This window comes from Oncorhynchus mykiss, chromosome 19 (genome assembly GCF_013265735.2).
Source record: "Oncorhynchus mykiss isolate Arlee chromosome 19, USDA_OmykA_1.1, whole genome shotgun sequence".
NCBI classification, from domain to species: Eukaryota; Metazoa; Chordata; class Actinopteri; order Salmoniformes; family Salmonidae; genus Oncorhynchus; species Oncorhynchus mykiss.
The window spans coordinates 16,066,555-16,091,035 of NC_048583.1; the positions used below are offsets into that span (position 1 = coordinate 16,066,555).

The 24,481-nt window shown below is 42.0% G+C and overlaps 3 protein-coding genes across 7 annotated transcripts in view; 2 read left to right on the forward strand and 1 right to left on the reverse strand.

Moving 5' to 3' along the window:
• The window catches only part of LOC110498461 (zinc finger and SCAN domain-containing protein 2), a 771,911-nt gene that overhangs the window by 397,398 nt on the left and 350,032 nt on the right, over positions 1 to 24,481 (reverse strand). The gene's annotated exons all lie outside the window — the stretch shown is intronic.
• Positions 1 to 24,481, forward strand: part of LOC110498465 (zinc finger protein 34) — a 210,005-nt gene that overhangs the window by 32,818 nt on the left and 152,706 nt on the right. The gene's annotated exons all lie outside the window — the stretch shown is intronic.
• Positions 762 to 23,827, forward strand: LOC110498473. Of its 2 annotated transcripts, XM_036953729.1 has the most exons (7): positions 762 to 1,223; positions 1,680 to 1,810; positions 3,888 to 3,956; positions 4,212 to 4,385; positions 13,363 to 13,524; positions 13,885 to 13,996; positions 22,682 to 23,827. In XM_036953729.1, the coding sequence occupies exons 1-7, from the start codon at positions 947 to 949 to the stop codon at positions 23,641 to 23,643; spliced, it is 1,887 nt and encodes a 628-aa protein (XP_036809624.1). In that variant the 5' UTR covers positions 762 to 946; the 3' UTR covers positions 23,644 to 23,827. The 2 variants fall into 2 exon arrangements, with proteins under 2 accessions (XP_036809624.1, XP_021430778.2); XM_021575103.2 differs by lacking the exon at positions 3,888 to 3,956.

Here is a 24,481-nt window from a genome sequence, read left to right on the forward strand (position 1 = left end):
TGTGCAAAGGAGCAAAAAAGTAAATAAAAACAATATGGGAATGAGGTAGGTAGATTGGATGGGCTATTTACAGATGGGCTGTGTACAGCTGCAGCGATCGGTTAGCTGCTCAGATAGCTGATGTTTAAAGTTAGTGAGGGAGATATAAGTCACAGACATATTGTTGAAATTTTTTCCCGAGTTTGTGTGAAATCGTTCATATAAAGCCAGTCTGCACACCCAAGGTGAATTGGTTTAGTCATAACTCTTGGTTGACAGTGTTGGGGGATGGGTAATGTATTGACACTCCAGTGACAAATCAACACATTTGTTTCTATTTGTCTTTGTTACTTTTTTGATATGAGTCTTATTTTTGTATATTGATATAGTTTTAAATGTTATGGGGGTTCGCCCAGGGAGCCATACAAGCTAGAACGGCCACTGTGTGCAGATAACTGTTGGTCAATAGGGTGTTTATTTGAAATACCACATTTAGGCTGCATTTGCAAATTGGCTTGGTTATACTGTATCTGTGCGCTAACGATTAATTTGATACATTATAGTTTATTTCCTCAGACCTTATTTTCGGCCCCTATCCTTTCCCCATTTAGTTTTCCCACAAGGCTGGCTGAAAGTACCAGAGTTAACTTATTTCTGGGTTTTAGGACTACACGCTGGCGTGCTCTTGATTTTTAATTTGAGCAAATCTAAGCGATATCCGACTCCATCACCATCGTCAGTCCAAACTCTCGCGGTAAATCAATTGTAAATCTCGTCCGCAGCTCCATCTAGTCACAACCGTTTCACAACGGTACCAAGTTTGGCATTTATTAACACCATGGAACTGAAACATATGACTAATTTAACAGCACAGCATCAGGTACTTACACCAGGCAGTATTTAATTCGCATTGGAGACGGGACTTGGTTGATAGATGTATCTAGGTAACGCTAATTAGCTGCTAACAATGGCTAACTGTATGGGTTTTCACACTCAAATAGCCTCCATCTTGGAGGTGCTAGCGAATGCAGCAGTGGCAGAGATCTGTAAACTCGTAGACGACGACTATGCGGTGTTTCGTTTAGAAATAACTCAAAGCCAGAAAGAAAACAGGGCATTGCGGAGGAAACTACTAGAACTGAAGGTGTCACGGGAGCGCGCAGAGAGGACAATACGAGAGCGCGTTCTCGCCAGTCGTCCCAGTAGTGTCAAGATCCTTGACCGATACAGAGGAATGGCAAGAGGTACATTTTGCAGAAGTCTGAGGCTGCGCGGCTTGTCGCAGTCAACATGAAATTGTATTAGTCACATACACGTGTTTAAATGTTATTGCGGGTGCAGCGAAATGCTTGCATATAGCTCATTGTATGTCGCCCTGTTCCCCTCTGCACGTGTTCAGATGTGTTACCCAGAATTGGGTCTTAGTCAGTTTTTGGATAGTATGATTACTTAGTGTCTTTATGCAATATGGCTATCATATTCTAACCAAAATCTTGATTTACTGCATTTCCTATTATTTACTCAATGAAATCCATAAATAGTATATCAAGAGGTTCTAAGTGTTACCTTACATCCTTGCCAATTGTAGACGGGTGTCAACATAACCACAGGAAGTAGGGGTGCTGCAACTCCCCCTGATAAACAGAAGATATTGCCCCCCCCTAACCTAACCACCACTTTTCCCCCAATCACACACTCAGGTGAAGGACATCTCACTGGAGGCCACAGGAGCATTGTGAAGCCATTGGGACACGATACATGGAAAGATGAACAACCAATCACTGTTGATGAGGAGAGTAAAACCTCAACCCAGAATGTTATTGTGATAGAGGTTAGTGTAATAGTGTTGCATAAAATGTGCTATTTGTAAATCAAATGTGGCCCTTTTATTTCAGAAAGGCTCCCCTCAGCTATTCACTTGCTTACATGTACATCCTTATTTATCTGCCATTGGGGACCTTGTGAGACTTCCCTACGACATTGTGTACAGTTACAGTGCCTTGCGAAAGTATTCGGCCCCCTTGAACTTTGCGACCTTTTGCCACATTTCAGGCTTCAAACATAAAGATATAAAACTGTATTTTTTGTGAAGAATCAACAACAAGTGGGACACAATCATGAAGTGGAACGACATTTATTGGATATTTAAAACTTTTTTAACAAATCAAAAACTGAAAAATTGGGCGTGCAAAATTATTCAGCCCCCTTAAGTTAATACTTTGTAGCGCCACCTTTTGCTGCGAGTACAGCTGTAAGTCGCTTGGGGTATGTCTCTATCAGTTTTGCACATCGAGAGACTGACTTTTTTTCCCATTCCTCCTTGCAAAACAGCTCGAGCTCAGTGAGGTTGGATGGAGAGCATTTGTGAACAGCAGTTTTCAGTTCTTTCCACAGATTCTCGATTGGATTCAGGTCTGGACTTTGACTTGGCCATTCTAACACCTGGATATGTTTATTTTTGAACCATTCCATTGTAGATTTTGCTTTATGTTTTGGATCATTGTCTTGTTGGAAGACAAATCTCCGTCCCAGTCTCAGGTCTTTTGCAGACTCCATCAGGTTTTCTTCCAGAATGGTCCTGTATTTGGCTCCATCCATCTTCCCATCAATTTGAACCATCTTCCCTGTCCCTGCTGAAGAAAAGCAGGTCCAAACCATGATGCTGCCACCACCATGTTTGACAGTGGGGATAGTGTGTTCAGTGTGATGAGCTGTGTTGCTTTTACGCCAAACATAACGTTTTGCATTGTTGCCAAAAAGTTCAATTTTGGTTTCATCTGACCAGAGCACCTTCTTCCACATGTTTGGTGTGTCTCCCAGGTGGCTTGTGGCAAACTTTAAACAACACTTTTTATGGATATCTTTAAGAAATGTCTTTCTTCTTGCCACTCTTCCATAAAGGCCAGATTTGTGCAATATACGACTGATTGTTGTCCTATGGACAGAGTCTCCCACCTCAGCTGTAGATCTCTGCAGTTCATCCAGAGTGATCATGGGCCTCTTGGCTGCATCTCTGATCAGTCTTCTCCTTGTATGAGCTGAAAGTTTAGAGGGACGGCCAGGTCTTGGTAGATTTGCAGTGGTCTGATACTCCTTCCATTTCAATATTATCGCTTGCACAGTGCTCCTTGGGATGTTTAAAGCTTGGGAAATCTTTTTGTATCCAAATCCGGCTTTAAACTTCTTCACAACAGTATCTCGGACCTGCCTGGTGTGTTCCTTGTTCTTCATGATGCTCTCTGCGCTTTTGACGGACCTCTGAGACTATCACAGTGCAGGTGCATTTATACGGAGACTTGATTACACACAGGTGGATTGTATTTATCATCATTAGTCATTTAGGTCAACATTGGATCATTCAGAGATCCTCACTGAACTTCTGGAGAGAGTTTGCTGCACTGAAAGTAAAGGGGCTGAATAATTTTGCACGCCTAATTTTTCAGTTTTTGATTTGTTAAAAAAGTTTGAAATATCCAATAAATGTCGTTCCACTTCATGATTGTGTCCCACTTGTTGTTGATTCTTCACAAAAAAATACAGTTTTATATCTTTGTTTGAAGCCTGAAATGTGGCAAAAGGTCGCAAAGTTCAAGGGGGCCGAATACTTTCGCAAGGCACTGTACATGCACACAATAATGTGATTTATTAACTCTAGTGAAGTGAGTTTGGATCAATTGAATGTATGCATCTTATAAGTAGTTTTCACAAACTTTACAAGTCCCAATTCAGAATCCAATATGCTTCCCAAAAATAACATGATAGAATGTTTATTTTGATTGGCGATTTTCTACATTTATCAGAGTGCCAAAAGATGTGTCCATGTAAACAGGACTGTTATGGAAATAGTTTTTCTTGCAAAGCATGTCAATGTTTTGATTAAACTTTTTTATTAATCTGACTATCCACAGAGGGAGGCTCGTTCGGCTAGTGTTAGTTTATGCGCAGATCAAATACACCGCTGGAACACCGATTTTAAGGTGTTTACATGTCCTAATAATTCAAAAGATTGCTCAGAAAACCAGGTATTTTAATCAGCGTATGCTTACTTCGATTTTGACCATAAGGCGATTATGCTAAGCAGAGTAAGGTGTTTCCATAACTATTGCATAATCTGCCTACTGCCATAATCAGTTTAATATATAATTTTTACTGTGCATGTAAACAGACATAGTAACATAACTCTTTGTTATCCAATTTAACTCATGTACCGATAACCTCCTCTCTTGTGTCAGTCTACAGATGCAGAGGCTGCAGGTCCTGAGGTCAAGCAGGAGAGGTCTGAAGGAGAGGAGAACCCGCGGCACAGCAGAGACATCCAGACTGGAGCAACTGTAGCAACCCATGTAGCCACGGAGGACCCCACCACCACCCCAGCACAACCCAGGACTCGATGCAGCATCATGGAGGTCAGTGGAACACTGAACTCCGTCCTCAATTCCGAGACAGACACCAAGACTTTAACTGTAACACACAGGCTCTTACACACAGGATCTGACGACAGATCAGACCCAGAGAGACTTGGGCTGTGGAGACTGGGCTGTCCTGCTCCCGGCTCAGACTATGTACCGGTATTTCACCAGAACGAGAGGATGGTTCATTCCCGTGAGGATGGTGATGTGTTAGACACTGGCGGTGAGGATACGCTTTCTTCTTACTCTACAGAGATGGACCCTGGCAACATGCCCTTGGGTTTAAAGACACAGACTGATCTGTCTAGAGGGGACTGGAACCAGTACAGTAGTAGTGTATACTCTGAAGGGTGCCAAGATAAGAAGGTGGAGGGTCTGGTCGTAAATGATGTGACTGTGAAAGTGGAGGGCGACGTTTCTCCCACATGGAATGCAGATAGTCACCTAGGAAACAGACACTCACAGGGAAGATATTGCTTAGATTACAGGGAAAGCTTAGGGACAAATTCAAATGTCGCGACCCACTCGCCTTTATACACGTTCGGAGACTGTGACACAGTGTCCACGATGATGGGGCCTTCCGATTCACACGGCCGCGTCCTTTTCGATCAGGTATTGAACTCAAACGACAGGGCTAGAGCCCAGGCTCCGGGAGGGGAAGCAACATCAGGCAATAGTAAAGAGAAACGGTTCCTCTGCATGTTCTGTAACAAAGGTTTCAGCAGCCCTCAGAGTGTGGATATCCACCAGAGGGTCCACAAAGGGGTTAAACCATTTAACTGTACCCAGTGTCACATGCGCTTCACCCAGTCTAGTGACCTGAAGAGGCACCAGAGGGTCCACAGAGGGGTGAAACCCTTCAGCTGTACCCAGTGTCATATGCGCTTCACCCAGTCTAGTGACCTGAAGAGGCATCAGAGGGTCCATACAGGGGAGAAACCCTACAGCTGCCCCCAGTGTCACATGCGCTTCACCCAGGCTGGCAGCCTGAAGAGGCACCTGAAGGTCCACACGGGAGAAAGGCCTTTCGCCTGTCCTCACTGTGGGAAGAGGTTCTCCGAGAGGAGATACCTTAGGATACACCAGCAGAAAAACCATTCCACTCTATAAACTATTAACCATTCCATGTTATAGCTTATTACGTTTAGATCAAACCCTGCATTAAAGACAAAGATTACTTTTCATTATTGTCAGCAGAAAAGATCCACAGATTAATTTGGAGTAGCGAAAGTAACACATTTCATTGTTGAATATTCCTGGTTTGAATATTGCATCTGACAACTTGAATGAGGATGGTAACAGACTATATTGCCACTCCTATTTGCTATTTCTTCAATCTAAGCTTACAGGAAAGTAAGTGCCCTCAGGCCTGGAGGGAAGCAAAGTAATTCTGCTACCGAAGAATAGCAAAGCACCCTTTACAAACTCAAACAGCCGACCAATCAACCAGCTACCAACCCGTAGTAAACTTTTGGGAAAAAATTGTGTTTTACCAGATACAATGCTAGTTCACAATAAGCAAATTAACAACTGACTTTCAGCATGCTTATAGGGAAGGACACTCAACATGTACTGCACTTACGCAATGATGATTGGCTGGAAGAAATTGATAATAAGAAGCTTGTGGGAGATGTTTTGTTAGACTTCAGTGCAGATTTTGGCATTATCGATCATAATTTGATGCTGGAAAAATGCATGTTATGCCTTTACATGCTCTGCTAATTTGTGGATTGAGAGTTACATGTCTAATAGAACACAGAGGGTGTTCTTGAATGGAAGCCTTCAACATAATCCAGGTAGTCGGGCATTTCTCAGGGCAGTTGTCTATGTCCCTTTTTTTTGGGTCTTTACTAATGAGCTGGCACTGAGTAAAGCCTGTGTGTCTTACTGCTTTCACAGATGAATGGTATTTTGCTTGTAAAAAAATAAAATAAAAAAATAGGGCAATGTTTATATGACCCCCTTACAAACAGGCACATTTTTACCACATTCTTGCCTGCAATCGCCTTTTATACCTCCTGTGCGCATGCTGGTGGGCGTTTATTTGAATAAATCCATTGAATATACACGATCAAAAAATAAATACATTAGACTAATCAAATGTATTTTCAAAGGAATAGAATAGGCTTAGCAGAGTTTAATTATGTTACGTACAAATGAATTAAGTCAATAGAATAGAATTAAGTCATCAAACTCACCCCATTCAGTCAACACACATTTATAGTAAGAATAAAATACAAATAATATATTTCCTACACAACCGCTGTTGTGATATTCTGAAACAGAGTCCAAGCCCATGCTTTTTTGATCCACCTTTCATCTATTTCGTTTCTCTCGCTCCACTTTGTTAGGGAGCAGGTGTAGGGTCTTATCTTCATCATGATACTGATAGAAAATAAAAGTTGACTTCATATTTCACAATTTCCGCAGGCTTTTGGAGTTGCCTATACGCGATCGAGCAAAATAATAGGTCTACACTTGAATTAGACTACATTATTGAATGCTATGGGTTTCTGATTTGCTCAGCCAGAAACCAAATAGCCTGAGACAAGTCTGTGAAGTCAGTCTTTTGGTCGAGAGTAGGCGTAGGCTACTAAGCAACTGCAAGTGAAGAGCAAAATAATCCACTTGTTACACTGCATAGGCCTATATTACATGCTGCCATTTTCAAATAAATCAGCCAACTATACAACATGATCATGAGCAGCTCTCACCTCAACATAGCTAACATTTCCCCAGTCTAATTGTAGCCTAACCAATATCCAAACGGAGGTTCAATGAAAACAAAAATCTGACATTGAATTATCAAGACGAGTCCCAACGCTTGTCTCAAAGCAGCACGAGGGCGCAGTCCCAATCAAAATGGTGTGGAAATTATGATTTAGTCGACCACGTGGGTAGGCTATTGCTTCAGATTTATTACCACCGATTGGATGACTTTGGGAGTTTCATCAAGCAACAATTTGATACGTGCCTTCAATTGCATTAACCTACTTTATTCCATAATATTTTTGTCATTCAGTGATATTTATTCTCACAGTAATTCTTTATGGATCCACCCAGTTGTGGTTTAAGAAAACAGTGCACACTTAGTGGTGGGCTATGCGAAGTGATAGGCGAAGTGACGTGCCTCAAAGTTTAGAAACTGGTGGGATGATGGTTACAGGACTGTGCAAAGCAACCATCAAGAATTGAAGAGCATAATGCATGTCAATCATACTACGCGGTAGGCAGAGCTTTACCAAATTGATTACTAGGTAGTTAGGTAGAAATACAAGTTTAGGATTTGATACTGGCAATACCTTTTGAGATATTAAGAGAAAGGAGGAAAAAAAGTTGGCTGTATGGCGAATAAAAGATGCATGCATGCTGATGACTGAACATTATACACGTCAGCTACCACAGCAAGTGAAATCACTGCAACACTTAAAGAACTGCAGTCAGTTTTAGAATGGGTGGCAAGTAATAAGCTAGTACTAAATATTTAAAAAACTAAAAGCAATGTATTTGGGACAACCATTCACTTGGCAGCAGCTAATCGGGATCACCAATAAATACACATACATTGTGATATACATTCAGTGTACAAAACATTAGGAACACCTTCCTACTATTGAGTTACACCCCCTTTTCCTCTCAGAACCGCTTCAATTCGTCGAGGCACGGACACGACAAGGTGTCGAAAGCGTTCAACAGGGATGCTGACTCAAGTTGGCTGCATATGTCTTACCATACCCCGTTTGTTCAAAGGCACTTAAATATTTTGTCTTGCATATTCACCCTCTGAATGGCACACAAACACACACACACAATCCATGTCTCAATTACCTCCAGGCTTAAAATCCTTCCTTAAGCTGTCACCTCCCCTTCATCTACACTGATCTGAAGTGATTTTAACAGGTGACTTCAGTAGGGGGATCATGGCTTTCACCTGGACAGTCTATGCCATGGACAGAGCAGGTGTTTCTAATGATTTGTACACTGTGTATAAGCCACATGCCTAACGTCTGTTACATGTTGTTTCTACTGTGTAGGCTATATGATGTTCAAATGCCTATTTCGTTACTTTCATTGAACTACTTAATTCCCCCCCCCCACCCCCCAGACACATTTAATGAGAATTTATGCCGTTTATCATGTGTGTGTAGTTTTCATATGGTTTATTTAAAACTTATGTTCAATAAAACACAAAATGGGACTTTTCATACTAAGACTTTCATTCACTCTTTAGTATACATCTCACCCTGTTATGCAACAGCAACCAACAGGCCTTTATCACCAATATACACTTACTAAATATACAGTGCCTTGCGAAAGTATTCGGCCCCCTTGAACTTTGCGACCTTTTGCCACATTTCAGGCTTCAAACATAAAGATATAAAACTGTATTTTTTTGTGAAGAATCAACAACAAGTGGGACACAATCATGAAGTGGAACGACATTTATTGGATATTTCAAACTTTTTTAACAAATCAAAAACTGAAAAATTGGGCATGCAAAATTATTCAGCCCCTTTACTTTCAGTGCAGCAAACTCTCTCCAGAAGTTCAGTGAGGATCTCTGAATGATCCAACGTTGACCTAAATGACTAATGATGATAAATACAATCCACCTGTGTGTAATCAAGTCTCCGTATAAATGCACCTGCACTGTGATAGTCTCAGAGGTCCGTTAAAAGCGCAGAGAGCATCATGAAGAACAAGGAACACACCAGGCAGGTCCGAGATACTGTTGTGAAGAAGTTTAAAGCCGGATTTGGATACAAAACGATTTCCCAAGCTTTAAACATCCCAAGGAGCACTGTGCAAGCGATAATATTGAAATGGAAGGAGTATCAGACCACTGCAAATCTACCAAGACCTGGCCGTCCCTCTATACTTTCAGCTCATACAAGGAGAAGATTGATCAGAGATGCAGCCAAGAGGCCCATGATCACTCTGGGTGAACTGCAGAGATCTACAGCTGAGGTGGGAGACTCTGTCCATAGGACAACAATCAGTCGTATATTGCACAAATCTGGCCTTTATGGAAGAGTGGCAAGAAGAAAGCCATTTCTTACAGATATCCATAAAAAGTGTTGTTTAAAGTTTGCCACAAGCCACCTGGGAGACACACCAAACATGTGGAAGAAGGTGCTCTGGTCAGATGAAACCAAAATTGAACTTTTTGGCAACAATGCAAAACGTTATGTTTGGCGTAAAAGCAACACCCTGAACACACTATCCCCACTGTCAAACATGGTGGTGGCAGCATCATGGTTTGGGCCTGCTTTTCTTCAGCAGGGACAGGGAAGATGGTTAAAATTGATGGGAAGATGGATTGGTCCTGTATTTGGCTCCTTCTGGAAGAAAACCTGATGGAGTCTGCAAAAGACCTGAGACTGGGACGGAGATTTGTCTTCCAACAAGACAATGATCCAAAACATAAAGCAAAATCTACAATGGAATGGTTCAAAAATAAACATATCCAGGTGTTAGAATGGCCAAGTCAAAGTCCAGACCTGAATCCAATCGAGAATCTGTGGAAAGAACTGAAAACTGCTGTTCACAAATGCTCTCCATCCAACCTCACTGAGCTCGAGCTGTTTTGCAAGGAGGAATGGGAAAAAATTTCAGTCTCTCGATGTGCAAAACTGATAGACATACCCCAAGCGACTTACAGCTGTAATCGCAGCAAAAGGTGGCGCTACAAAGTATTAACTTAAGGGGGCTGAATAATTTTGCACGCCCAATTTTTCAGTTTTTGATTTGTTAAAAAAGTTTTAAATATCCAATAATTGTCGTTCCACTTCATGATTGTGTCCCACTTGTTGTTGATTCTTCACAAAAAAATACAGTTTTATATCTTTATGTTTGAAGCCTAAAATGTGGCAAAAGGTCGCAAAGTTCAAGGGGGCCGAATACTTTCGCAAGGCACTGTACCTACACATACCCACACACTAACAAACACCTACTGTACACGTCAAAATAGTTTAGTCACATTTGTCTGACTTTTGACTTATCATAACTGCCTTCTCTTTACCCACAACATCATATTTATGTCCATGATGAGTTGAACAATGAAGTCATTCTGTAACTACAGTATAGGACTCAAACGTATTGGGGATGGGTAAACACGTTGGGGCCGTACTTGCGAACATTAAAAGTTGACGTTAAAGGTGAAGTTTAAGTATCAGCAAATTCAAATCCTTGAAGTAGTAGCATGTAATCAAAGGCTACATGTTCGCTGTTCCCATTACATGCACATGTAGCCCTATGATAACCTCACCAGATGGCTGTGATTATTTCCTGTATCAAATTCGGTATTAGCCCCAAAAAAATTGTCAATGTAGTTGGATGTGTTCCAATACATGTTCATGGAACAGTCCTTAACAGAAGTATAAAATCCTGTACTGATAATCAAAAACGACACGTGTATTTAACTGACTGGTCAAATTGCCCTCTGTGTAGAGTGCCTAGCTCCACAATCTGCAAGGGTTCGAATCTCACATTAGTTGCCCCCCCCCTTTGAAATGTAGAATTATATTTGTGTTAGTGTGTTGAAGGGATGTAGCCAACAGCTTGACAATTAAGAATGACTATCTTTCTTCAGCCTTGCAGACAAACACTGCCACTGCCTAATAATCATATTGCATAGGCTATATCACATAGACATGTACACCTAAATGTAGCCCTACCACGTTTTATATGCATTTTTTATAATCAGCTACTTCGTCACGTGTGTTATTTGACTTGAATGAGCATTACAAAGTATAATAGAGTAGGATTACAGGTTACATACACTCTGCCTTGCGTCATGCCATAGAACAGCCCTTAGCCGTGGTATATTGGCCATATACCACACCCCCTCGGGCCTTATTGCTTAATTATATAGACGTGTAGGCCTACACTTACATATAGAATGTTATATATGCATGATTATAATCATCCACTTCGTCACGTGTGTGGACCAGCAGTGAACAATATTTGTCCTTAACAAAAATGTTTGAAGAAAGGGGTTCTCGAACCCGCGGATAATGAACAGCTATTTGACAAGTCCATAAGGCTCCCTACAACGTTTTAAAAAAAAATGTTTTTACAATGTACGACAAACTTAAATGTATAGACCTACATATTTTTCCCGTAAGAGCACATGGGTGTATGAGAAAGGTATTAAGCAAAAACGTGGGATTTTGTCATATATACGAAAACGTAAGTATCCTAGTCAAGGGTCATGCAAGTCATGCAATATTGACACAGGCCAAGTGAAGAGGAACAAAAGTAAACCTTGAAGTTGGAGTTTGAAATGTATCCCTCTGGTGGCCAAGTTGACCTATTTTAAGAAATGCCATTGGTTTGTGGAGAAAAAGTTTTAAGATCGTTGATAAGCTAATACAGAATGTGTTACCGGAAATAATCACGGCCACCTGGTGAGGTTTGCATAGGGCTAAATGTGCAAGCGTATGTAATGGGAACAACTAACGTGTAGCCTTTGATCACGTTACACTACGTCAACCATGTTAATGGGGTGAGGCTTAACCCCTTACACTCGTGGGAATTGGCCTATATTAAACTTGTCAAACTCATTCCATGGGGGGGGGGGCGAGTGTCTGCGGGGTTTGTACTCGATTGATGAATTAAGGTCACTAATTAGTAAGGATCCATTTGGAGATTATGGGAAAATTTGACCAAAGGTGAGGACAAAGCAGTTCATCTGACACAAGACTGAATCCAAACATTAACTGTTGATTAGTGTTTGATTTATTTTTACATTTACTGTCATTTTTGCCGCATTTGTTAATAACGAAATCTGAAAACACTCTGAATACATTCAGTAACGAAGAATATTCCCGGAAAAAGTTGGGAAAGAGTAACATGAAACAAAAAAAATGACAATGGTTTGACTGGGAGGTCTAACTGGTATCTCCAAGTGGCCACACCCGCCTCTCCAAAATGTGCGCAGTTCCTACGTTATTTCAATGCACTTTTATGACTCAAAGAATAATCAACTATTAGGAGCTATTTTGAGCTCTACTAGCTGTGCTGTTGAGGAACTAGACCAAGTTGTTTTCTTTGGAACACAGCCCTGCAGCCCCGCCATCACACAATTACTGTTGTTCACGCATTCCAGAAACGGCCCATTTAAATCACAATCTGCTCAGGTGTGCATAATTTGAAAGCATGTTCTATTGCCAACATGGCTAGCTAAGTAAACAAAATACGATCTTACAGTTGTTGGCTTGCACAAGGCAATTCAGAGAAGCAGATCATACAGTTGGTGCGCACAGAATAGTCACAAGTGCATTCAGATGCGTGTTCCCCGCTAAATGTATTCTGTTCAAAATCACATTATTGGTCGCATACACATTTAGCAGATGTTATTGCTGGTCAGAAGAACCCAGGGTATGATGCCATGTCATATTGTAACAGTACATCAAGCATAGTGAGTGATCAGAAACGTTGACGATGTATATATTACATGAGTTTTATGATATGCAAATGTGAAGTGCACATTTGGACTAATGGGTGTTTGGCTTGCTTGTATGACATCAAAGCGGTATTTATGATAATCCTCAACATAGCATCTTGCAAAATACATGAAGTCCTCTTTATGTACAGCATTTCCCTCACTCAGACAACAAAAAAATGGCTAAAATTGCGCAATTAGCGGGAGGGGTGGGGTCAACTTCTTGCCGCACATGGTGTTCAAGTTCAGAACCGTTGTCAGTCAAAACCATTACTGCTCTGTGAAGGGAGACCCTGATCTCTGACGTCATGTATTGCGTGTTACTGTATAGCATTCCAGTTTAGGCGCTTGTCAGTCAAAATCTGCTATTTTTAACCCTGCATATGCGTACGAATGTAAAGAGCTACATTCAACTTGTTCTAATGTTTGCAAGTTTGGCCCCCACATATTGAAAGTGTGTTTATTATTTGTGTGTATGTACCTGAGGGAGTGTATGTCTGTGTAATCTGTATCTCACCTCTCATCCAGGAGGAGGGTCCAGAGGTGCTGCTGGTGAAGGAGGAGGGTTGTGAGGAGGGTCTGGGGAACCCTGAGGGGACCATGGTCATAGAGGACAACGAGACTACACCGCTTCCTGAACCCACAGAGGAACCAGCTGAGCAGCACAGGACCACACACAGTCTCACTGAGGTGAGCCCACTGTAAACTGTCTGAATGGTATTAGGTCTGGGCCCGTATCCACAAAGCCTTATAGAACATGAGTGCTGATCTAGGATCAGTTTAGCCTTTTAGATCATAATGAATAAGATTATATGGAGAGATCCTAGAACGGCACTCCTACTCTGAGACTTTTTGTGGATACTGGCCCTGGGCTTGAGTAATTTTGTCATTCAAAGACATGATGGCAATGATAAAACCATGAAAGAATATGAATAATCAAATCAACTGACATATTTGCATATTACTCATTGCCCAATCAGAAGATGTTCCTTAGCAGGGTGCTCATATCAGATTTCTTGATCCAACATCTTCTCACTCTATCTCTTACAGTCAGTAGACATGGAAGATGGGAAGCTGGATCTGCTGCTGGTCAAAGAGGAGACAATAGAAGATGAACCAGAGAGCATTGATCTGCTGAGTGGACTAAAGATGGGGGAGCAAGGTAAGAAGTACATATAGCCTACATACCAAGTTTATTATAGTTTTGTGTTTTTATTTATATTAGTTTTAAGATTTATTTGAAATTCAGTTTAGTTTGTTAGTTTTCAGAACTGATTTACTCACTTTTAAGTTTTATAAAAACATTTATTTCGTTTTTATAATTTTTTGTTTTAGGGACAGAAAGTAGCCTGTGTGTGGGAGGCTCGGAGCCATTTATAATTTCTGTTTTTGGGGATGTCACTTCTTGCCACTGTGGGGCAGTAATGCATATGGTGATGGGTCAGGTCATTAGGTTAGGTTTAAAGGTAGACTCAGTGAGATGACAGATGCACCAAGTAAACAGTAGTAGTGGGTCAATTCCCTCAATGACAAGGAGCTTTGGAGAGGGAGGCTAAACTTCAACGCTGTATAGGCTTTTTTACATACCAGCATACCAGCTTTTGGTATACTGCTATACCATATGATGTGGTTAGCTGATATGTATAATACCCATCTAGGTGTTGTAAGATCTGGCATGTGTTGTCTTTACTATCATTAAATGAAGACTTTTAGTTTTTAATCAAAGATTCTCTGTAATTAGTTTTACGTGATTAAACTGATTAATCATGTAACTGTAATTAACTAGGAAGTCGGGGCACCAAGGAAAATATTCAGATTACAAAGTTATAATTTTCCTAATAACTTTTCAGATATTTTATATCTGATCAATTAGTCTTCGAATTAGTGAATTATTCACTTTACCTCACATCAGTCTCATTCCAAACGTTGTAAATTGTTGGTTATCTGCACGAACCCAGTCTTCACTATGAGTCATCCATAAATGATTTAAGACAATTTATGTATTTATTAACTAAGTAATTCACAGAAATGCATAAACAAACAGTTGATAGTTACAAGGAAATGATAACGGAGTTTCCCTAGTGGGCTAAACCGGCTTGGTGTACAAAAGGGAAGTGGGGGTCGACTGAGAAGACAACAGTTGATCATTTATACATTTTGAAATGCTAATACCTTGCACATGAAAGCTCACTCATTCAGGAACAATTGCAATCAATATATAGATTTACGCTCAGTGTGTCGTCGGGATCTGTTGAAAAGTTAGTTTCTGTTGGAGAGTTTGCTCTCTCTCTCTCTCCTTTTGTCTCTCTCTCTCTCCTTTTGTCTCTCTCTCCTTTTCTCTCTCTCTCTTTTTGTCTCTCTCTCTTTGTCTCTCTCTTTGTCTCGCTCTCTCTCTTTGTCTCTCTCTCTCTTTTTCTCTCTCCTTTTGTGTCTCTCTCTCCTTTTGTGTCTCTCTCTCTCTTTTTGTCTCTCTCTCTCTCCTTTTGTCTCTCTCTGTCTCTCTTTTTGTCTCTCTCTGTCTCTCTTTTTGTCTCTCTCTCTTTTTGTCTCTCTCTTTTTGTCTCTCTCTCTCTCTTTGTCTCTCTCTCTCTCTCTTTGTCTCTCTCTCTCTCTCTCTGTCTCGCTCTCTCTCTCTCCTTTTGTCTCTCTCTCTCCTTTTCTCTTTCTCTCTCTCTCTCTCTCCTTTTGTCTCCCTCTCTCTCTCTCCTTTTGTCTCGCTCTCTCTCCTTTTGTCTCTCTCTCTCTCTCTCTCTCTCTCTTTGTCGCTCTCTCTCCTTTTGTCTCTCTCTCTCTCCTTTTGTCTCTCTCTCTCTTTTTGTCTCTTTGTCTCTCTCTTTGTCTCTCTCTTTCTCTCTCTTTGTCTCTCTCTCTCCTTTTGTCTCACTCTCTCTCTCCCTTTGTCTCACTCTCTCTCTCCTTTTGTCTCTCTCTCTCTCTCTCTCTCTTTTTCTCTCTCTCTCTCTTTTTCTCTCTCTCTCCTTTTGTCTCTCTCTCTCTCTCTCTTTTTCTCTCTCTCTCCTTTTGTCTCTCTCTCCTTTTGTCTCTCTCTCTCTCTCTCTTGTCTCTCTCTCTTGTCTCTCTCTCTCTTTGTCTCTCTCTCTCTCTTTTTGTCTCTCTCTCTCTCTTTTTGTCTCTCTTTTTGTCTCTTTGTCTCTCTCTCTCTCTCTTTTTGTCTCTCTCTCTCTTTGTCTCTCTCTCTCTCTCTCTTTTTCTCTCTCCTTTTGTGTCTCTCTCTCTCTCCTTTTGTCTCTCTCTCTCTCCTTTTGTCTCTCTCTCTCTCTTTGTCTCTCTCTCTTTTTGTCTCTCTCTCTCTCTCTCTTTTTCTCTCTCCTTTTGTGTCTCTCTCTCTCTCCTTTTGTATCTCTCTCTCTCCTTTTGTCTCTCTCTTTCTCTCTTTTTGTCTCTCTCTCTCTCTCTCTCTCTCTCCCTCTCTGTCTCTCTCTCTCTCTTTTTGTCTCTCTCTCTCTCTCTTTGTCTCTCTTTGTCTCTCTCTCTCTGTCTCTCTCTCGCTCTCCTTTTGTCTCTCTTGTCTCTCTCTCCTTTTGTCTCTCTCTCTCTCTCCTTTTGTCTCTCTCTCTCTCTTGGTCTCTCTCTCTCTCTCTTTTTGTCTCTCTCTCTCTCTCTGTCTCTCCCTCTCTGTCTCTCTCTCTCTCTCTTTTTGTCTCTCTCTCTCTCTCTTTTTGTCTCTCTCTCTCTCTTTGTCTCTCTCTCTCTCTCCCTCTGTGTCTCTCTCTCTCTCTCTTTTTGTCTCTCTCTCTCTCTTTGTCTCTCTCTCTCTCTCTGTCTCTCTCTCGCTCTCCTTTTGTCTCTCTCTTGTCTCTCTCTCCTTTTGTCTCTCTCTCTCCTTTTGTCTCTCTCTCTCTCTCTCTCTCTCTCTCTCTTTTTCTCTCTTTTCTTTTGTCTCTCTCTCTCTTTTTGTCTCTCTCTCTCTCTCTCCTTTTGTCTCTCTCTCTCTCTCTCCTTTTGTCTCTCTCTCTCTCTCTCCTTTTGTCTCTCTCTCTCTCTCTCTCTCTCTCCTTTTGTCTCTCTCTCTCTCTCTCTCTCCTTTTGTCTCTCTCTCTCTCCTTTTGTCTCTCTCTCTCTCTCTCTCCTTTTGACTCTCTCTCTCTCCTTTTGTCTTTCTCTCTCTCTCTCTCCTTTTGTCTTTCTCTCTCTCTCTTCTTTTGTCTCTCTCTCTCTCTCTCCTTTTGTCTCTCTCTCTCTCTCTCCTTTGTCTCTCTCTCTCTCTCTCCTTTGTCTCTCTCTCTCTCTCTCCTTTTGTCTGTCTCTCGCTCTCTCTCTCTCCTTTTGTCTCTCTCTCTCTCTCTCTCCCTCTCTCCCTCTCTCTCTCCTTGTCTCTCTCTCTCTCTCTTTGTCTCTCTCTCTCTCCTTTTGTCTCTCTCTCTCCTTTTGTCTCTCTCTCTCCTTTTGTCTCTCTCTCTCTCTCCTTTTGTCTCTCCTTTTGTGTCTCTCTCTCTCTCTCCTTTTGTGTCTCTCTCTCCTTTTGTGTCTCTCTCTCTCTTTGTGTCTCTCTCGCTCTCCTTTTGTCTCTCTCGCTCTCTCCCTCCTTTTGTCTCTCGCTCTCGCTCTCCTTTTGTCTCTCGTTCTCTCTCTCTCATATATGTCGTTATAGAATGGATGTTTCGGCGGTTGTCGTTCTTTGCGTTCAATGATACCGAATTCCTAGCTGCAGACTAGTAATTAATATCAAAGACTTGTTCTTATTCTGTCGGTATCGATAGTCTAAGAGTTTAACCACGTGGTATGGTTAAAAGATTCAGCAATCGTCTCAAACCTTGGCCCTCTCTTTATCGAGGTAAGCTGGTCTGCAACCTTTGTCCTCTCGTGATTGAGAGAAAACATGGTCTGTTGAGACATTCAAAGTTGGGGTTTTATTCGGGAGTTGCAGAAAGGGGCCTGTCCCAGGATGCTCGACCCTAACTGGGCTCATGGGCGGTCCTCTGATTTAGTTCAACTCAAAGGGAATTGGAGTTTCCTTCATTAAACAGCCCAAAATCACATTACACAATTTTACAAACAGTATCATCCTCACTCATTCATCTTATACAACAATTAGATGTAAACCTCATATCTGAGGCTATTATATAAACAGCTTTATGGTAATGTGCCGCACCGTCTCCCATGAGCTTCCCCAAGTTGTAACCAATTCGTAGCTGGATTCTTTTTTTTTTTAGAATTTTACCCCTTTTTCTCCCCAATTTCATGGTATCCAATTGTTGTAGTAGCTACTATCTTGTCTCATCGCTACAACTCCCGTACGGGCTCGGGAGAGACGAAGGTTGAAAGTCATCCAATACATAACCCAACCAGCCGCACTGCTTCTTAACACAGCGCGCATCCAACCCGGAAGCCAGCCGCACCAATGTGTCGGAGGATACACCGTGCACCTGGCAACCTTGGTTAGCGCGCACTGCGCCCGGCCCGCCACAGGAGTCGCTGATACGCGATGAGACAAGGACATCCCTACCGACCAAGCCCTCCCTAACCCGGACGACGCTAGGCCAATTGTGCGTCGCCCCATGGACCTCCCGGTCGCGGCCGGTTACGACAGAGCCTGGTCGCAAACAGGGACTCTGATGGCACAGCTGGCGCTGCAGTACAGTGCCCTTAACCACTGCGCCACCCGGGAGGCCCCCGTAGCTGGATTCTTCACCGATCTTTTATACCTTCTCCGGAACATAAATGTTGTTCGGACCTCAAGTTCTGTGAGGTGGAAGAAATTCCTTTGTTCTCTATGAAAATTCACTCGGTCTCTATACTGTGGCCATGAGGAGATCATCTCCTCAGGAATTTACGACCTCTCTCTAACCACAGCAGCCTGTGTGTAGGAGGCAGGGAGAGGGGGATGGGGCTTGCTGTACCCAAAGAGGGCAACGTCATGACACGTGTCAGCAACGTCTGAGCAGAGGAACACTACCGACATGTTACAGCAATCTAGTGCACGACTGCACAGTCTGACGTGGTACGCAACCATTGGTTGATGCATGTAACATCTGAGCAGGGGAACGCAAACAATATCTGCGGAGCTGCTCATGGCAAGGTCATCTCGCTGAGTCTACCTTTAAATGAAAGTAAATCTCAATGTGACCCGCCAGATTCAGAAGCTTAAAGTCCATTAGGAAAAAGCCTAAACTCTTAGATTTTAGCACAATTGTTTTGTTGAAAAAACTACAACTGAACATAATTCATAATAGATTTTAGTTTGTTTTGGAGTCAAAGATAAGTTTGTTTTTCAAATGGGTTTCTTAATTATAATCAGTTTACTAAATAGTTTGATTCATTTGTTTTAGTTTACTTTAAATACCTTGTATATACAGTGCATCCGGAAAGTATTCAGACCCCTTGACTTTCGCCACATTGTTAAGTTAGCCTTATTCTAAAAAAAAAAAGAAGTTTTAATTAAAAATTCAATAATGTCAAAGCAAAAACAGGTTTAGAAATGTTTGCACATGTATTGACAAAACACCTGGAAATATTACATTTGCATACAGTATCAGTCAAAAGTTTGAACACACCTACTAATTCCAAGGTTTTACTTGTATTATTTTCTACATTGTAGAACAATAGTGAAGACATCAAAACTATGAAATAACATTGTGTTAAATCAAAATATATTTTATAATTTGAGATTCTTCCAAGTAGCTTTTGCCTTGATGACAGCTTTGCACACTCTTGGCATTCTCTCAACCAGCTTCATGAGTTGGAATGGAACGCATTTCAATTAACAGGCCTTGTTAAAGTTCATTTGTGGAATTTCTTTCCTTAATGCATTTGAGCCAATCAGTTGTGTTGTGACAAGGTAGGGGTGGTATACAGAAGATAGCCGTATTTGGTAAAAGGCCAACTCCATAATTTGGCAAGAACAGCTCAAATAAGCAAAGAGAAACGACAGTCCATCATTACTTTAAGACATGAAGGTCAGTCAATACGGAAAATGAAAGAATTTTGAAAGGTTCTTCAAGTGCAGTCGCAAAATCCATCAAGCGCTATGATGAAACTGGCTCTCATGAGGACCGCCACAGGAAAGGAAGACCCAGAGTTACCTCTACTGCAGACAAGTTCATTAGTTACTAGCCTCAGAAATCGGCAATTAACTGCACTTCAGATTGCAGCCAAACTAAAACAAACAACATCAATTGCTTGAATTAGGCCTTCGTCAAATTTCTGCAAAGAAAACACTACTAAAGGACACCAATAAGAAGAACAGACTTGTTTGGGCCAAGAAACACAAGAAATGGACATTAGACCGGTGGAAATCCGTCCTTTGGTCTGCTGAGTCCAAATTCTTTGTGACGCAGAGTAGGTGAACGGATGTTCTCTGCATGTGTGGTTCCCACCGTGAAGCATGGAGGAGGTGGTGTGATGGTGCTTTGCTGGTGATACTGTCAGTGATTTATTTAGAATTCAAGGCACACTTAACCAGCATGGCTACCACAGCATTCTGCAGTGATACACGATCCAATCTGGTTTGAGCTTAGTGGGACTATCATTTATTTTTCAACAGGACAATGACCCAACACACCTCCAGGCTGTGTAAGGGCTATTTGACCAAGAAGGAGAGTGATGGAGTGCTGACCCGACCTTAACCCAATTAACTTCTTTGGGGTAGGGGGCAATATTTTCACTTCCGGATGAAAAGCATGCCCAGAGTAAACTGCCTGCTACTCAGGCCCAGAAGCTAGGATATGCATATTATTAGTAGACTTGGATAGAAAACACTCTGAAGTTTCTAAAACTGTTTGAATGATTTGAGTCTAACAGAACTCATATGGCAGGAAAAAACCTGAGAAGAATCCAACCAGGAAGTGGGAAATCTGAGGTTTGTAGTTTTTCAAGTGATTGCCTATCCAATATGCAGTGTAAATTGGGTCAGATTGCACTTCCTAAGGCTTCCACTAGAAGTCAACAGTCTTTAGAATGAGCTAATAAGAGCTGTTTGACCAGAGGTCTGGCTGAAAGCCTCGAGTTGTTGTTCGCGCGCGGCCGTTAGATTCATTCCCTTTCTAATGACAAAGGAATTGTCCGGTTGGAATATTATTCTAGATTTATGATAAAAACATCCTAAAGATTGATTATATATATCGTTTGACATGTTTCTACGAATGTTAATGGAACTTTTTTGACTTTGTCTGGACTTAGCCTTGTGCATTTGGATTAGTGAACTAAACGCACGAACAAAAAGGAGGTATTTGGACATAAAGATGAACTTTATCGAACAAAACAAACATTTATTGTGGAACTGGGATTCCTGGGAGTGCATTCCGATGAAGATCAAAGGTAAGTGAATATTTATAGCGCTATTTCTGGCTTTTGTTGACTCCACAACATGGCGGGTATCTGTATGGCTTGTTTTGGTGGCTGAGCACTGTACTCAGATTATCGCATGGTGTGCTTTTGCCGTAAAGCTTTTTTGAAATCTGACACAGCGGTTGCATTAAGGAGAAGCTTATCTTTAAGAAGGTTTGAGATGAGTTGGACCGCAGAGTGAAGGAAAAGCAGCCAACAGGTGCTCAGCATATGTGGAAACTCCTTCAAGACCGTTGGAAAAGCATTCCAGGTGAAGCTGGTTGAGAGAATGCCAAGAGTATGTCATCAAGGCAAAGGGTGGCTACTTAAACAAATCAAGATATTTTTGATTCTTCTAACAGTTTTTTGGTTACTATGATTCCATATGTGTTATTTCATAGTTTGTCTTCACTATTATTCTAGAATGTAAAAATAAAGAAAAACCCTGGAATGAGTAGGTGTGTCCAAACGTTTGATTGGTACTGTAAGTATTCAGTACATAGGTGATGGACCTTTGGCAGTGATTACAGCCTCAATTATTCTTGGGTATGACACTACAAGCTTGGCACACCTGTATTTGGGTAGTTTCTCCCATTCTTCTCTGCAGATCCTCAAGCTCTGTCGGATGGGGAGCGTTGGATGGGGAGCGTCGCTGCACAGCTATTTACAGGTCTCTGAGATGTGTTCAAGTCCGGGCTCTGGCTGGGCCACTCAAGGACATTCAGAGACTTGTCCCGAAGCCACTCCTGTGTTGTCTTGGCTGTGTGCTTAGGGTCGTTGTCCTTGGTTTCATCAGACCAGAGAATCTCGTTTCTTATGGTCAGAGTCCTTTAGGTGCCTTTTGGCAAACTTCAAGCGGGCCGTCTTGTGCCTTTTACTGAGGAGTGTCTTCCGTCTGGCCACTCTACCATAAAGGCCTGATTGGTGGAGTGCTGCAGAGATGGTTGTCCGTCTGGAAGGTTCTCCCATCTCCACAGAGGAACTCCCTGACCAAGGCCCTTCTCCCCGGATTGTTCAGTTTGACTGGACGGCCAGCTCTAAGAAGTTTTTGGTAGTTCCAAACTTCTTCCATTTAAGATTTTTTTTATTTTTTAACCACAGGTGGAATCCAATCTAGTTGTAGAAACATCAAGGATGATCAATGGAAACAAGATGCACCGGAGCTCAATTTTGAGTGTCATAGCAAAGGGTCTGAATACTTATGTAAATAAGGTGTCTTTTTATTTTTTTTAAACAACAGTTTTGGCTTTGTCATTATGGGGTCTTGTGTATAGATTGACGAGTTAAAACATTTATTTAAACAATTTTAGAATAAGGTTGTAACGTAAAAATGTGGAAAAAGGGAAGTGGTCTGAAAACTTTCCGAATGCACTGTAATAACCAGTAATAGATCTAAAATGGGAATAGTGATGCACCTGGATATAGTGAAATTAAATCAATACAACTTATGTTTACATACAAAAACACACTGTATGAAATTGACAAGGTAATTGACAAAAAAATCCATATGTAAAGTTCTCTGCCATGTTTGTAAAGTACATTTTTTTACTTATTCCTTAAGGTAGTTGGCTGGACGCTAACAGAGGAGACTGGGTGGCCATCTTGGACTCCCAGATCCAGATGGGTGCAGCCAAGTGCCCAGGGGACATCACCACCGAGCAGGCCAGGACCAAAGGCGACTTAGTGGAGGCCAGGGGATGGGACAGCATCCTCAACTCTGGGCTGGGGAACAACACTGTTAACCACAACCAGAAACAGACAATTGAATGCAAAACAACCAAACTTAGTCTCCAAGACAACAGACTGGCGGAGACCAGAGCGAGGCGTCGATTTGGTCTACGGGGATGGGGAGGTGTTGGTATGCGGTGGGAGAGATCAGACACAGACCCGGCTAGCGATGGTCCATCCTGCTCCTATAGTTGTGATTCAGAGAGACTGATGGGGCCTCAGGTTAACTCCCTAACAGGTGCTGCCTTCAGCCTGCCTTCTATAGGATCTATCAACTGGAACATGGACCCTGCGACAACACAGACACTCCCTGGCCTTCGGCCTCACACTCTCCTAATGTTAAACCAGACCTCAGACAATGCCAGTGCCTCAACACTAAATGGCTACACAAGCCCATTGACAAATGAGAGTAGCAGAGACGGAATCAGCAAAGGTGGCAGGGCCAAAGAGAAGCGCTTCCCGTGTTCGTTCTGTGGGAAAGCCTTCAGTTTCCCCAAACAGGTGGAGATCCACCAGAGGATGCACACGGGGGAGAAACCGTTTAGCTGCCACCTGTGCCGGGCCAGTTTCTCAGACTCGTCAAACCTGAAGAGGCACCAGAGGGTCCACACAGGGGAGAAACCCTACAGCTGCCCCCAGTGTGAGAAGAGGTTCTCCCACCAGCACCAACTAAAAATGCACCTGAAGGTCCACACGGGAGAGAGGCCGTTTGCCTGTACGCACTGTGGGAAGAGGTTCTCAGAGAGGAGCTACCTCAGGATACACCAGAAGAAAATGCACATGGCCTATGTATAGAGGTGACGTAATGTAGTACTAGTTTGTTTGTAGTCAATTCTGTTGTTTTTGGATTTAGTTGGGAACTGGATGAGGTGAACTGAGGAAAGAATGAGAATGATGATACAGTGGCTTGTGAAAGTATTCACCCCTTGGCATTTTTACTATTTTGTTGCCTTACAACCTGGGATTAAAAATGATTTGGGGGGGGGGGGGGGGGGTTGTTGTATCATTTGATTTACACAACATGCCTACCACTTTGAAGATGCAAAATATTTTTTATTGTGAAACAAACAAGACAAAAAAACTGAACTTGAGTGTGCATAACTATTCACCCTCCCCCAAATAGTCAATACTTTGTAGAGCTACATTTTGTAACAATAACAGCTGCAAGTCTCTTGGGGTATGTCTCTATAAGCTTGGCACATCTAGCCACTGGGATTCCCATTATTCAAGGCAAAACTGCTCCAGTTCCTTCAAGTTGAATGGGTTCCTCTGTTGTACAGCAATCTTTAAGTCATACCACAGATTCTCAATTGGATTGAGGTCTGGGCTTTGACTAGGCCATTCGAAGACATTTAAATGTTTATCCTTAAACCACTCGAGTGTTGCTTTAGCAGTATGCTTAGGGTCATTGTCCTGCTGGAAGGTGAACCTCCTTCCCAGTCTCAAATCTTTGGAAGACAAACAGGTTTCCTTCAAGAATTTCCCTGTATTTATCGCCATCCATCATTCCTTCAATTCTGAGCAGTTTCCCAGTCCCTACCGATGAAAAACATCCCCACAGCATGATGCTGCCACCACCATGCATCACTGTGGGGATGGTGGTCTCGAGGTGATGAGGTGTTGGGTTTGTGCC